The sequence below is a fragment of the Corythoichthys intestinalis genome, chromosome 21 (genome assembly GCF_030265065.1).
Source record: "Corythoichthys intestinalis isolate RoL2023-P3 chromosome 21, ASM3026506v1, whole genome shotgun sequence".
Lineage (NCBI taxonomy): Eukaryota > Metazoa > Chordata > Actinopteri > Syngnathiformes > Syngnathidae > Corythoichthys > Corythoichthys intestinalis.
This window is the reverse complement of record NC_080415.1, coordinates 38737980-38754004: the sequence shown is the minus strand read 5'-3', so window position 1 is coordinate 38754004 and position 16025 is coordinate 38737980. Positions and strand designations below refer to the sequence as shown.

Sequence of the window (16025 nt, the reverse complement as noted above, 5' to 3'; positions counted from 1 at the left end):
ATTTGAGCACCCTGAAAAGTTGGTAGTGTTGTGTCCCTACTGTCCCTATGCAAACCTACGCCCTTGGTGTGGCATGCAATCACCCTTCTGTTGTGAATTCCAATGAGAGTAGATGTCCAATCCATTTGACGTGGGAGGTTGGCAGCAATTGAACGTTTGTTCACTAGTTCGTTCATTTGCTGCCACCCTTCCGTCAATGGCAGTCAATGAGTTAACCAGTGTCGGACCAAGCCATGTAGAATTATTTGACAGAAAATAAAAATCAAGAAACTTGGTATTGGCCGACACCATACAGCCAGGTATCGGTATCGGGAGCCAGTGCGTCTTTTTTGGACATACAGTATAGCACTGTGGGGACAAATGCAATTTTAAAGGCGATTGCGGAATAAACAAACTTTCTGGCAATATCGGTTATCGAGGGAAGAGGGCCAATTTTGCGTTCCGACTACTCTGACTGAGTGCTCTTCACCTGGCACAGGTGTTTGTATGAAGCTGGGGTAAGTGGCCTCATCTGTGCTGGCTTCTGTGTCTGTGCTGAGTCGACTCTTGGGGATGACGTCCACCAGTTTTTTCCACGACACCTTGCGGAGATCTAGGTTGGACCCCACCAACTTGACATAATTCCAGCCTTGTGGATTGAGGTCATGAGGGGAACAAGGTATTATTATACTATTGTTGTAAAAGGCCACTTTACTGATTTGATTGGGTGAGGATGGCTAATATTGGAGCTTTGGGTGCACAGGCATTACTGTACACATGTGCCATAGAAGATTTCGGTCGGGCGGCATACGGGAACTCTCCGAGCTTTGGGTTCTACTGTGTAGTTGTCGTGCATTTCACTTGCACGTCGCGAAATATATTGGAAAACTTGTTGAGAAAATGGATGGGTGAGAGTATTGCCCATTCCAGCTTATTCCTGTGCTATGACGCCACATTACACATTTTTTACTTGCATTGGATTCTTATTTGGTTGGTAGCAAACACTCTGGGGATGTTTTATAATTTTTATATGGCTTGTTCTTGATCTCACTATGACAATCATGGGTGGGACCTCCCGATACGATTTGCGATTAAGGTTCAAGATAGCGATTATCTCACAATATGGCGATACAACAATACACGAGTCTAACATATTCTACGATACAACTACTGAGGAGAAAACCAAGTCATTTATAAATGAAACATAAACAATGTTTATTTTTTGCACTGTTGCGGACAATCTGTCCAAAAAATAGTTTTCCTGACAAACAAGGTGAAGATATATATATATATATATATATTTTTTTTTTAACTTAAGTAAAAGTACAGATACAGGGGCAAAAGTACAAGTATCTACAAAAAAATGTACAAAGTACTTGCTTTAAAATTGACTTAAAAAGTAAAAGTACTTTCTCCCAATGCAAAAATGTTATATATACGTAAATGGAGTGTTGGTGACATAATTTGCCGGATGACACTTCGTGACATCTGTCATAAGAATTTATTAATGCTCTTGCCAGTGTCATGTTATGACACCACTGTCAAATAAAGTGTTGCATACAAACCCAAATAAATCAACAAATAAGCCGCACTGGACTATAAACTGCAGGAGTCAAAATGAGGGGGAAAAAGTATCGGTTTATAGTCCGAAAATTACGGTATGTAACAGAACGAAACAAAGTAATGAAATTGACGGCACTGTAAACAGAAACTTAGCAAGCTCAAAAACCTGTTATTTATTTATTTTTAAAACAAAAATCGGTCAGTATTTTGTTCGCCTGCCTAATCTTACTTGTACTGTACTCGTGTTGCTCCCTCTAGTGCTCAATAACGGTATAGTTGCACGGGGCTTATGGATTGCGCTGGAGGCATGAAAACAAAACTATCAATCAACAATGAGACAAAAACCAACAAAAGTAATGTTTAAAGCAAGCGACAATTTAAAAAGTTGAGAAGTAAAAAGTACAGATACGTGCTGTAAAATATAGTGAATTTAAAGTACAAAAGTACCACTTCATATTTGTACTCAAGTACAAAATACACAAAAATGTACTGAGGTATTCCAACATGCCACCACTGAATGGTACATTTCTGTAAAATAAATACTGTGACACTATATTATAGCTTGTAAACAAATAAGTGTCTTTCTTTACTCATTGCCTGACATGGGCAACAATAGACGTCCAATTCATTTAAACCGGGAAGACTGGCTTTGAATACTCACGTTTGACTGCCATTGACAGTGCTAGACGTCCAATTAATTTTGATCGCGAGGGGCAAATGAACTCCCAGTCAAAATGAACTGGACCTTTAGCGCCAATGAGTTAACAGACACTCTTCTTGTGGAAAATATTTGGTCTAGTGGAGAATTTTGGTAGCAATCTGTTGGTTTCTTTGCACAATATTTCACCATATGGAAACCGTATTTTCCGCACCATAAGGCGCACCTTTAATGAATGGCCTATTTTAAAACTTTTTTCGTATGTAGGGCAGACTGCATTATAAGGCGCAGTTGTAGTAGTAGTAGTAGTGGTTGGGGTTGCATTATTCATCCACTAGACGGCGCTGTGCTAAATAGAATGTCATTCCATGATTAACCAATACTGATCCATATAGGGCTGCAGCTATCGATTATTTTAGTAGTCGATTAATCAATGAACTAGTTAGTGTGAATAATCGAGTAATCGGATAAGGAACATTAAAATTTTAAATTCCTGAGGTAAGCCTCAAACGGTATAAAAAAAAAAAAAAAATAAATCAGGATCTAATTGGCTTACACAGAAAAAGTCAGCTAGCTTAAATGCTATAAAATGTTAAGTTTTTTTTTTTTTAAAAAACGTTACCAGCTGGATTCAGCCATGTGAAATGAGTTATGTCATATTCCCTGTTGCCACTAGAGGACAGTGTATCCACCCAAATCAAGAAAACTAAATGCAAACACTTCCAAAGCAAACCATTACAACTCCATTTTAATAAAACGAATAGCGAAGCAGCAAAATTGAATTCGAATCTTTTTTCTAATCGAATAACTCGAGTTAGTCTATCAATCGTTGCAGCACTAGATCCATAGATAAGGCGCATCGGATTATAAGGCGCACTTGAAAAAATTGAAGGCTTTTAAGTGCGCCTTCTAGTGCGGAAAATATGGTATAATGTCAAACCGCTGATGACAATGTCTTCCTATGTGTCATATTTTTGTGGTTAAGATTTGGGCTACCCACCATCACCAGAAACGCTGGGTGTTTTGGACCCTGCGGGAGACTTCAGCACCTCATTGCTGTACATCAGATAACTGTCGTACTCGTCTCCGGCTTCTGCATCCACAATCGGGACGTCTGGAATGATGGGAACTGGAAAGCAGAGTGAAGGTGTCTGAGTTTTGCAAGTAGAAAATGCTGAGGAACACAACGACTTACTGGACAGAGGTCTCGCTGGCTGTGATGCCAAGTTGATGGTGGCGTCTCTGTAGGGGCCCCAGCCGACACTATTCTTGGCACGGACCTTGTACTGATAGGTCTGGGCATTCACCAGATTCTCAATCAAGAGCATTCGCTTCTTTGGGTTGTCTATCTTCACCTTCTTAGCTGCACCGATTTGCTCTACATATGAAAAGATGACATCATGTATAACACGACCATCCACACCAATACACAGCGTTGTCAAAATGGTGTACCACCGGTTAAAGATTGGGATTAAAGGTAATCCAGATCTAATTAGGCTGTTGGACATATAATGTACCGTACGATCTAGTTTTGCATGGATAACATTTTTTGCTTCCTGGTACCTGGCCAAAAGTGATTAAACAGGAGATTACACAACAAAATGTACTGATGAACTGTATGGTTCCTAATTTTTTTGAGTGTACCACACAAATTAGCTGTAAAACTTTAGGCCCTATTCAATTCAAAGCGGCATGAACATTAACCACTCTCAAAACTCCATAGCTCAGTCAACTACAATACGTAACAACATTTAACTGTTACGACTTTAACAGTTATGAGCTACAGTTGTCCAACTGCCTGGGATTCCAGTATACTAACAGAAAGTCTTTTGAAATATACGGCGGCTCTCTTACTCAGATCATCGTCGATGGGGGTGTAGATGACCTCGTAAGCCGTGATGTTACCGTTGGTTTCCGCGGGCTCTGCCCAACTGACCTGAGTGACTGTTGGGCTGATGACATTGAATGCAAGTCGACCGGGTTCACCGGGCACTAAAGAAAACAGATCCACAGTATAACATTATTACTTTATGAATCAGCTACTCGCAATGACTTTTGTTGTTCAATATCCTCGAAGATAAAACAAATGAGAGATTGGTCGTTACCGTCCTCCAGAGTCTGACAGGCAATAACGTCAGTGTCATTGCCGTCTCCCAAAGCGTTATAGGCAGACACTCGCATCTCGTAGTCACAGTAGGGGTACAGATTGGTCAGCTCGGCGTGAGGACTTTTAACATCCAAAACCTGAGCATCTTTCTCTGGGTCGCCGTAGATCCAGTATTTCACCTAAAAATCAACCGCAAGCAAAAAATATATACTGTAATTTTCGGACTATTAGCCGCTACTTTTTTTAATCCTGTGGTTTATAATCCACATTTTGAGATCTCTCCATACAGTGCTGCTCAAAAGTTTGTGAACCCCCTCAACATTTTGGAATTTTCTATTATTTCAACCTGATTTCCTAATCAATCAATTCAGTAGTTTTTTTTTGTTTTTTTAACAGTTGTGTTGTCGAGACTAAATTAAAAAGAGTTTTCATCAACTGATGTAGGTGCAAAATTGAACTGTTTGGTCACAACCAAAACCGCCATGTCTGGCGAAAAGTCAACACTGCATACCACCAAAAGAACCTTCTCCCAACAGTGAAGCATGGAGGTGGGAATGTCAAGATCTGGGCTTGCTTTTCATCCTCAGGACCTGGACAACTCCACATAGTCCAGGGAATCATGAATTCTGAGGAATATTGTCAAATCCTAGAACATAACCTGACGCCATCTGTTTTGAAGTTAAAGCTTGGCAGAAGGTGGATCATGCAATATGATAATGATCCAAAGCATTCCAGCAATACAACCAAGGAATGGCTGAAAAAGAAGAAGATTCGTGTTCTGGACTGGCCCAGTCAAAGTCCTGACCTAAATCCCATTGAAATGCTGTGGCGGGACCTGAAGCGAGCAGTTCATGCCAGACGCCCATCAAACCTCTCTCAACTGACTGCGTTCTGCAAGGAAGAATGGGCAAAAATCCCCCAAAGTAGATGTGAGAGGCTGATTAGTCACTACAGAAACCGTTTGGTTGAGGTAATCTCTGCAAAAGGAGGCGCAATATCCTATTAACTGAAGGGGTTCACATACTTTTGCACACATGATATCTGAGTTTTTCTTAAATCAACCACTTTTGTTAAATAAAGAATGACAATATAACTATTTCTTTTGTTTCAGTCCATTATTTGGAATGTCAGTATTGTGGATTTGGGTATAACTTAACATTTAATAAGGTTATTTTAGTTTTTTTTTACAAAAAATCTGACCATCGCTGTGGGGTTCACAAACTTTCGAGCAGCACTGTAGGTGTTCAATGGGATTTAGATCCGGATTCCTCGACGGCCACCTCAGAATTCTTCAGTACTTTGTCTCCAACCATTTCTTGAGAGACAGCAAGAACCAAAAGTGGTATTTGCAAAGTGGAAAAATGGATTTTGCCATGTGGCATTTATTTTTCCATGTGGCATTTTTTTGCCGTGTGGCAAAATTGATTTTAACATGTGGCATTTTCTTGCCCCACCAAAAAATTGGCACAAACGAAAATCCATTTTGGCCACATGGCCATAAAAAAAAAAGATGCCACAAATTAAAATTAATTTTGCCACATACAAAAAAAAAATGCCACAGGCCAAAATACGATATGTCACATGGCAAAAAAATGACACATGGCAAAAGCCATTTTGCCACATGGCAAAAAAATGCCACATGGCAAAATCCATTTTGCCACATGAAAAAAAAATGCCACATGGCAAAAACCATTTTGCCACATGGCAAAAAAATGACACATGGCAAAATCCATTTTGCCACATGCGAAAAAAAGCCACATGGCAAAAACCATTTTGCCACATGGCAAAAAAATGACACGTGGCAAAAAAAAAAAAAAATTACAAATGGCAAAATCCATCTTGCCAGACGGCAAAAAAATGCCACATGGCATAATCCATTTTGCCACAAGGCAAAACAAAGGCCATATGCCAAAATCAATTTTGACACATGACCAAAAAAATGCCACATGGCAAAATCCATTTTGGCACATGGCAAAAAAAAATGCCACATGCCAAAATCCAATTTGACACATGGCGAAAAAAAAAAAAAATCATGTCAAAAAAATATCACATGCCAAAATCCAATTTGACACATGGCAAAAAAAAAAAAAAAAAAAAAAAAAAAAGTAAAAAAAAATGCCACATGGCAAAATCAATTTTGCCACATGTAAAAAAAAAAAGCCACACGGCATAATCCATTATGCCACATGGCAAAATCCATTATGCCACATGGCAAAATTCTTTTTGCCACAAGGCAAAATCCATTATGCCACAAGGCAAAATCCAATTTGCCACATGGCAAAAAAATGACACATGGCAAAAAATGCCACATGGCAAAATCCATTTTGCCAAGGCAAAAAAATGCCATATGCCAAAATCCATTTTGCCATAAGGAAAAAAAAAACTGCCATATGCCAAAATCCATTTTGACACATGGCAAAAAAATGCCACGTGTCAAAATCCATTTTGACACATGGCAAAAAAATGCCACATGCCAAAATCCAATTTGACACATGGCAAAAAAAAAATCATGTCAAAAAAATCCCACATGGCAAAATCCATTTGGCCACAAGGCAAAAAAATCCACATGGCAAAATCCATTTTGCCACAAGGCAAAAAAACTGCCATATGCCAAAGTCAATTTTGACACATGGCAAAAAATGCCACATGGCAAATTCCATTTTGCCACATGGCAAAAAAATGCCACATGCCAAAATCCAATTTGACACATGGCAAAAAAAAAAAAAAAATCATGTCAAAAAAATCCCACATGGCAAAATCCGTTTGGCCACAAGGCAAAAAAAATCCACATGGCAAAATCCATTTTGCCACAAGGCAAAAAAAATGCCATATGCCAAAATCAATTTTGACACATGGCAAAAAAATGCCACATGGCAAATTCCATTTTGCCACATGGCAAAAAAAAGTGCCACATGACAAAATCCATTTGGCTACATGGCAAATACCACTTTCCGTCCTCGGTCCTGCTGCATTTCTTGTTGTTTTTTGAGGTATGTTTTGGGTCATTGTCCTGTAGGAACACCCATGACCTCTGACGCGGACCCAATTTTCTGATACTACATCCTACATTGCGGGCCAAAACATTTTGATAGTCTCCAGATTTCATGACTCCTTGCACACTGTCAAGGCACCCAGTGCCAGAGGCAGCAAAACAACCCCAAAACATCATTGGGCCCCCACCATGTTTGACTATAGGCACTGTATTCTTTTCTTTGTTGGCCTCATTCTTTTCCTGGATCTAAATCGCATTTACCAGGTATGGAGAGATCTCAAAATTGCTGTTGCAAAAAGGCACCCTTCAAATCTGAGAGACCTTGAACAGTTCGCATAAGAAGAATGGTCCAAAATTCCATCTGAGAGGAACACGAAACTTGTTGATGGTTATAAGGAGCGATTGTTTTCTGGTATTTCTTCCAAAGGATGTACAACCAAATATCGAGCTGAGGGTGCTAACAATTTTGTCCAGCCTAATTTTTTGAGTTTTGTCTAAAATTGTGTCAATTTGGACTTTTCTCCTCATCTGTTTTGTGTTTTTCCAATGCACATCCAAGAAATAAACACATTCATACTGAAAACATTTGTAATTGCATTCATTTCTCTGAGAAGTGCTGTATTTTCTGGAAAATTCCGCGGGGTGCCAATCATGTTGTTCATGAATGTTTATTGCCACACCCTATTAGCTGATGTACCTTGTATCCCATGGGGTTTCCAGCTGGTGGGTCCCAGTTGAGACGAATGCTTCTAGGTCCAGTTGCTTTGGCCTTAGGGTTTCCTGGCGCAAGAAGGCGACCACCATGAAATGTATTTTTGGGAGAAACATAGCCTTTCTGCTGCATCTGGGACATCTCAGGAGACCTTGGACCTCCAGAAAATAAAGGACAATAAAGTTGTTTAGACAATATGTCTTAACTTTGCGTTGCAAAACTCAAACAACAAGCAAAACCAACCTCCTTCTATAACATTGACAACGGTTGTTTTCCTCTCTCCGACAATGGCATTGCTACTTGGCTCCAGCAGCTCCAGCTGGAAGGTGTCAGGCTGACCCAATGCGGGGTGGTTTCTCGGGTCAATCACGATATTCTTCTCGGTCTCTCCCGGGTTAAACTTCAAATTGCCGGAAAGGTCGACGCGTTGGCCCTTCTTTGTGCGCCACTTCACCGTCGCGGGGCCGTCCTGGCTGCGAGTGCGCACCACAGGGATGCTGTAAGTTGGGTCAGAAGTCGTGAAGTTTTGGGTTCCTCTCTTGAACATAATCGCACTCGGCTCTGGTTCATTAGAAAAAGGGAGAAGATAAGGGTTAGGGTTTAGGGTGTTAGCGTCAATAACGCACTTTCAATGGGAGACCTCAGTGCTTTTGGAAAATCTAACTTCTATACCCGGTGGATCAGCAATTGTGATCGTTGTTCGCGGGTAGCGTCCGAGCTTGGCGCCCTGTCGCGGATTACTGAGGTCCATAACGAACTGCTTGACTTGTTTGTCATCTAGGAGGGCATCTTTCTCCCCAAGTTCCAGCAGACGAACAGGAACTGTCTTTTGGGTCTCACCTGGACCGTAACTGAGGTCTCCATCCACAGTCACGTAGTCCTGAAATTCATGCGTAAGAGTTGTGTTCATCTAGTGTTGCACAGATACAGTTTTTTGACTCGCAATACGGACTCCGACACCCGACTGTGTGGTATTAGCCAAAACTGGTACTGTACCGATTCAGCCTCTACAAGCATATTTAAATAATGTCAGTATTTCATTATCAGGTTTGGTACAATATGCATATTGCTTTCAAAGTGAACGTTGACGGCTTCTGCCTTTGGACAAGGGCTGGACACGGTTTAGCACAGCAGTTATGCTGATTGACCATTAGATCTCGAAGATGCTTGGGATTGTCCCACATGGCAAAAAAAAAAAAAAATGACGCATGGCAAAATCCATTTTGACACATGGCAAAATCAATTTTACCACATAGCAAAAAACATGCCACATGGCAAAATCAATTTAGCCACACGTAAAAAAAATGCCACAGGGCAAAATCCATTTTGCCACATGTAAAAAATGCCACAAGGCAATATCCATTTTGACACATGGCAAAAAAAAAAATAAAAAAATACACATGGCAAAAAAAGATACATGGTAAAATCCATTTTGCCACATGGCAAAGAAATGCCACATCAAAAAATCCATTTTGCCACATGGCAAAAAAATGCCACATGCCAAAATGAATTTTACCACATTGCAGAAAAAAATGCCACATGGCAAAATCCTTTTTGACACATTGCAAAATCAATTTTGCCACATGGCAAAAAAAGGCTTCATGTTAAAAAAAAAAATGCCACATGGCAAAATCAATTTTGCCACATGTAAAAAAAAATGCCACGGGGCAAAATCCATTTTGCCACATGTAAAAAAAAAAATCCCACATGGCAATATCCATTTTGACACTAGGCAAAAAAATGACACATGGCAAAAAAAATGACACATGACAAACTCCATTTTGCTACATGGCAAAGAAATGCCACATGGCAACATCCATTTTGCCACATGGCAAAAAAATATGCCAAATGCCAAAATCCTTTTTGTAACATGGCAAAAAAATGACAAAACAAAAAACACATAGCAAAATCCATTTTGACACATGGGCAAAAACATGGCAAAATCTATTTTGACACATGGCAAAATAATAATATCAGTATTTCATTATCTTTGGGCCAATATGCATATTGCTTTTAACGTGAATTTAGAAGCCTTCTGCCTTTGGACAAGGGGTGGTCACAGTTTAGCATAGCGGTTATGCTGATTGACCATTACATCTCTAGGATGCTTGGGATTTGTTATGTCAGCAGACCTTTTACATTCATGGTGCAAATATGAAATGAACAATATATGATTGAAAAATAACCAATTATAAACTCATTACATACAACTACTGTGTTACCAGAAAGAAATAGCCATTAAGTATAAAAGTAATAAAATACAGAAATCTATGGAAAAGCCCAGCAAAATGCATCTTGGGAATTGTCATTGCATTGTCATGTCTGATGATTGCCTGCCTGGATTTGTAATGCATTAGTCTTCTCCTAGTGACTCTTTAGGGTAACAACTGTAAACGTGATTTAATTGTGAATGATTCCTTTTATTTAACAATGGACATTTGGGCTCATTTTAATTTATACATTTATATTATTCATATTGGACATTTATTTTCTAAAATTTCAGCTTAAGTTGTTCCCTTAATTTTCACAAAATGTTTAATTAATTTAGAAAACCTTAAAGTTGTTACATTTATCATTATTAAAGCATCCAGTCGGCCATCACAGTACAATTAGTAATAACGCAGAAAGTGCTCGACAGCAGCATACATCGGAATCGGTTTTATATCGGTAACAGATTTTCGGAGTTGGACAATATCGGTTATCGGTTAAACAGTCATTATCGTACAACTCTAATGTAAATGAATTGCTATTGTGGCAACGCCAGACGCTGCTTAACTTAACTCATTATCAGCCACTGAAAGTTCTGGATCCAATCATTTTGAAGAATTAAAGGTCCAATCCTTTTGAAGTGGACGGGATAGCAGCAAACGAACGATATCAATACTAGTAGGGTCATTGTGGAATGCATACAGGTACCAACTGGGTACTGAACCTTTTTATCCTTGGCTGTGAGATCTCGTGTACGGTAGGAGACTTGTGTGCGTCCGTCGTCAATGATCTCTCTACCAATTGGAATATTGGCCACTCCATCCTGTCGACTGTAGGTATAGGCTGGCTGGAGGAAGGAGAAGATACTAGAGGCTTGGGAGAAGACGTAAAAGACGTGGTCAGTGCGATCGGCAGATGAAACGGAATCATTTCATTCTTTTTCTCCCGACCATGTTCTTTGATAATGGTGATGTTCACCAAGCGTTTTCCAATTCGGGCAATGCCCAGCGGCACATCTGTGGCCTCCACCAGCAGCTGCTTCTTGTCATCATCTTCCTCTTTGGTAAAGAGAGGCACATGAACATCCAGTGACTCTACACCTTCTTGGAATTCGATAGCTCCTGTAGCCTCTGTGAACAACAACCAAAAAAAGTCGAATTAAACTAAAAGTGAAATACAAATACGGTTCATTTACAACAAACTAGTAGAAAAATTCCCATCACACCTCTGTCTGTCGCAACAGTGTAGTAGCCGGGCAACACTTTAAGGTCATGGAAGTGTCCGGACTGGACATTTCTTTCAGTCAGCTTGACAATTTCTGGGTAGCTGCTGCGAGGAGCAGACAGCATAGTGTCCATGATGGTGTAGTCCTGCCTGAAGAGCAAAAAGAGGGTCAGACATTTGATGATTCCCTGCTTTTAAACTTCAAATACAGTGGTACCTCTACTTACGAACGTCTCTACATATAGAATTTTCAGGTTAAGACACACCTCAACAGGAAAATATTACAAATACAGTTTCATTGTACAACTGTATAATGACAATAAAGGGCTATTCTATTCTATTGCCTCTTGTTAAGAAAGAAATTTCAGGATACGAAAGGCAAAAAAACAGTATGGCTGGTACTCGCAGCTTCCAGAGTTTACTGGAGATAACATTTTTATACAGTGCTGGCCACAAGTATTGGCACCTCTGCAATTCTGTCTGATAATGCTCAATTTCTCCCAGAAAATGATGGCAATTACAAATGCTTTGGTAGTAATATCTTTATTTATTTTGCTTGCAATGAAAAAACACAAAAGAGAATGAAAAAAAAAATCATTATCATTTTACACAAAACTCCAAAAATGTATTGGCACCCTTTGATAAATCATGTGATACTTCTCTTGTGTAACTAACAGCACCTGTTACTTACCCGTGGCACATAACAGGTGGTGGCAATAACTAAATCACACTTGCAGCCAGTTAAAATGGATTAAAGTTGGCTCAACCTGTGTCCTTGCGTGTACCACATTGAGCATGGAGAAAAGAAAGAAGACCAAAGAACAGTCTGAGGCAGGGGTCCCCAAACTACAGCCCGTGGCCACGTTTGGTCCGGCCCCCTGAACAAATTTTTTTTTTTTTTTTTTTCCCAATAGTGTTATTTATTTCCTGGCTTTTTTTTTTGTGAAGAACCCAGAGAGGGTTATTTGGTTATTATTTATTTAATTAATAGTTTTATTATTATATTATATTATAATTATAGTGTATTATATTATACTATATTTAGGGCTGTCATTAAAATGACAGTACAGTGTAATGTCAGCTTGTTACTTGTTTCTTGGTGTTTGGCGCCCTCTACTGGCGCTTGGGTCCAACTGTTTTTATGGGTTAGTACCATGAGTGAGCATGGTGTAATTATTGACATAAACAATGGCGAGCTACTGGTTTATTTTTTGATTGAAAATTTGACAAATTTTAATAAAACAAAAACATTAAGAGGGGTTTTAATATAAAATTTCTATAACTTGTACTAACATTTATCTTTTAAGAACTACAAGTCTTTCTATACATGGATCACTTTAAGAGAATGTTAATAATGTTAACGCCATCTTGTTGATTTATTGTTATAATACACAAATACAGTACTTATGTACCGTACGTTGATTGTATATATCAGTCTTGTGTCTTATCTTTCCATTCCAACAATATTTTACAGAAAAATATGGCATATTTTGTAGATTGTTAGAATTGTGATTAATTACGATTAATTAATTTTAAGCTGTAATTAACTCGATTATAAATTTTTAATCGTTTGACAGCCCTAATTATATTATTTTATATTATTATTATTTTTAATTTGTTTACTTTTGTTCCGTGAAGAATCCAGAAAGGGTTATTTGATTGTGGCTTTCTGAAAAACAAGACATTTTTACATTTAGGCACTCCTGCAATCGTCACACCTTTTCAATTACAAACTGACCTCGGCCCCCCATCAGAGAAGGGAAAAGTTACGTTGCCCTCACAGGAAAAAGTTTGGGGACCCCTGGACTAAGGACTTGAGAAGCAAAATTGTGAGGAGGCATGGGCAATCTCAAGGCTACAAGTCCATCTCCAAAGACCTGAATTTTCCTGTGTCTACCGTGCGCAGTGTCATCAATATGTGTAAAGCCCAGAGCAATGCGGCTAACCTCCCTAGATGTGGACAGAAAAGAAAAACTGATGAGATATTTCAACAAAAGAATGTGCAGATGGTGGATAAAGAACCTCGACTAACATCCAAGCAAGTTCAAGCGGTCCCGTAGTCTGAAGGTACAACAGTGTCAACACGTACTATCCGTCAGCGTCTGAATGAAAAGGGACTCTATGGTAGGATACCCAGGAAGACCCCACTTCTGACTCAGACATAAAAAAGCCATGCTGGAGTTTGGCAAAACTTACCTGAGAACATTTCGGAAGAATGTTCTCTTGTCAGATGAGCTTTTTGGGATAAGGTATCAACATAGAGTTTACAGGGGAAAAAATAGGCCTTTAAAGAAAAGAACAAGCACCCCACAGTCAACTTGGTGGAGGTTCACTGATGTTTTGGCGTTGCTTTGCTGCCTCTGGCACTGGACTGGCACTGGACCGTGTGCAGGGCATTATGAAGTCTGAAGGCTACCAACAAATTTTGTAGCATAATGTAGGGCCTGGTGTGAGAAAGCTGGGTCTCCCTCAGAGGTAATGGATGTTTGAGCAGGACAATGACTTCAAAAAGCACTAGAAAATGGTTTTAGAGAAAGCACTCGAGACTTCTAAAGTGGCCAGCAATGAGCCCAGTCCTGAACACTTGTGGAGAGATCTGAAAATGGCACCCTTCAAATCTCAGAAAGCTGGAGCAGATGGCCAAAGAAGAATGGTCTAAAATTCCAGCAGAGCACTGTAAGAATCTCATTGATGGATATCGGAAGTGGTTGTTCGCAGTTATTTTGTCTCAGCGTTGTGCTACCAAGTATTAGGCTAAGGGTGCCAAGACTTTTGTCTGGCCCATTTTTTGAGTTTTGTGTAAAATGATTATTAATTTTATTTTTCATTCTCTTTGTGTTTTTTCATTGCAAGCAAAATAAATGAAGATATTACTACCAAAGCATTTGTAATTGCAATCATTTTCTGGGAGAAATCGAGCATTATCTGACAGAACTGCAGGGGTGCCAGTACTTTTGGCCAGCACTTTAGCTGCTCTGCCATTGGCTATTGCCTAGCATTCTTAGCATCCATTGCTTAGCGGGACCTCTACTGTATGCGTATGTGTGTATGCTAACTTCCTCTTCATTCGCCCCTCGTGTTCCGACAGCTTTACGTGAGTATATTAACTTTGTTCTTTATTCTTGTTTTTTTTTTTTTTAACATTATGTACAATTCTGGCTTTATGTTTACTGTGCAATAATCAAATTGTAACATGTATTTGTTACATGTTTTACGCATTATAAAAGCGTTATCTGTGAATTTTAGGGGACTTGGAACGGATTAGGGCATTTACATGGAAAACGCGTCTCTACTTACAGAATTTTCATGTGACGAAATTACTTCCAGAACCAATTGATTTCAGAAGTAGAGGTACCGCTGTATTGTTATGGATCTTACCTTTTTCCTGCATTTTTCTGTGTTCTGTAACAAAAAGGACATGTAGCTGATTAAAACTGGTGTTGCAATGAGACAGATTCTAATATCAAGAATCAACAAAAAAAACAAAAAACAAACATTTTCTGCACTATAAGGCGCACCTAAAAGCCTTCAATTGTCTCAAAACCCAAAAGTGCGCCTTGTAATCCAGTGCGCCTTATATAAAGGTAGTCCCCGGGTTACGAATGAGTTCCGATCCTGTGCTGGAGACGTAAACCGAATTTTCACCTCAATCGCAATTATTCCTATAAGTACCCCCAAAATAACTACCCAAAAAGTCCAAAAGTATTTTATTTTGCTTATCTATGGAGGATACGCTGCCCTCCTGTGTCAGCGTTGGGTCTGGCTGGACTGTCCGTTTATGACTGACATGGATAAAGGACAGCTGTGCTTTTGTTTGGCCAACATAAGGCTGTAAGTTGTTTCAGCTAATATACAAGGGTTGAACAAAATAAAGCGGCACAGTGGATGAGTGGTTAGCACGTCCGCTTCAAAGTTCTCAGATCAAGTGTTCGATCCCGGGCTCCGGCCTTCCTGCGTGGAGTTTGTGTGGGTTTTCTTCAGGAACTCCTGTTTCCTCCCACATCCCAAAAGCATGCATGGTAGGCTGTTTGAACATTCTAAATTGTCCGTAGGTATGAGTGTGTGCGTGAATGGTTGTATGTCTCGTTATGCCATGCAATTGGCTGGGAAACCAATCCAGGGTGTACCCCACCTAATACCCATAGTTAACTGGGATAGGCTCCAGCACCTCCGCGACCTTCGTGAGGAAAAGCGGCACGGAAAATGTTAAGATCCCGAGACGTACAATAAGGTACTGTTGATGCAACTAAAAAAAAAAAAAAACTGGAGACAAAATGGCGGACGAGACTCTGGCGTCATAAAGTCGAAACCACGTAAGTCGAGTCAATCGTAACCCAGGGACTACGTGTGTTGGTTAATCATGGAATGAGAGTCCCTTTAGCACAGCTCCATCTTGTGGATGCATAACGCAACCCCAACCACTACTACCACTACGCATTATAATGATAATGTCACTATAATATAATTATAGTCCATCCATCCATCCATCCATCCATCCATCCATCCATCATTGTCTGTCATTGACGTCTACTAGTGATTCATCTTGGCCAGAGGAAAAACTAATCCTATTTTTTTTTACTCA

The 16025-nt window shown here is 39.6% G+C and overlaps 1 protein-coding gene across 3 annotated transcripts in view; it reads right to left on the bottom strand.

The window, feature by feature from the left end:
* Positions 1-16025, bottom strand: part of itgb4 (integrin, beta 4) — a 58426-nt gene that overhangs the window by 13757 nt on the left and 28644 nt on the right. For all 3 annotated transcript variants that reach the window (XM_057826281.1, XM_057826282.1, XM_057826280.1), the window contains 11 exons: positions 14822-14845; positions 11445-11593; positions 11170-11349; positions 10944-11092; positions 8684-8891; positions 8255-8572; positions 7997-8169; positions 4306-4486; positions 4055-4192; positions 3396-3578; positions 3201-3329 (listed from right to left, as the gene is read on the bottom strand). In XM_057826281.1, coding sequence (XP_057682264.1) covers positions 3201-3329; positions 3396-3578; positions 4055-4192; positions 4306-4486; positions 7997-8169; positions 8255-8572; positions 8684-8891; positions 10944-11092; positions 11170-11349; positions 11445-11593; positions 14822-14845 — 1832 coding nt within the window. The remainder of the gene's footprint in view (positions 1-3200; positions 3330-3395; positions 3579-4054; positions 4193-4305; positions 4487-7996; positions 8170-8254; positions 8573-8683; positions 8892-10943; positions 11093-11169; positions 11350-11444; positions 11594-14821; positions 14846-16025) is intronic.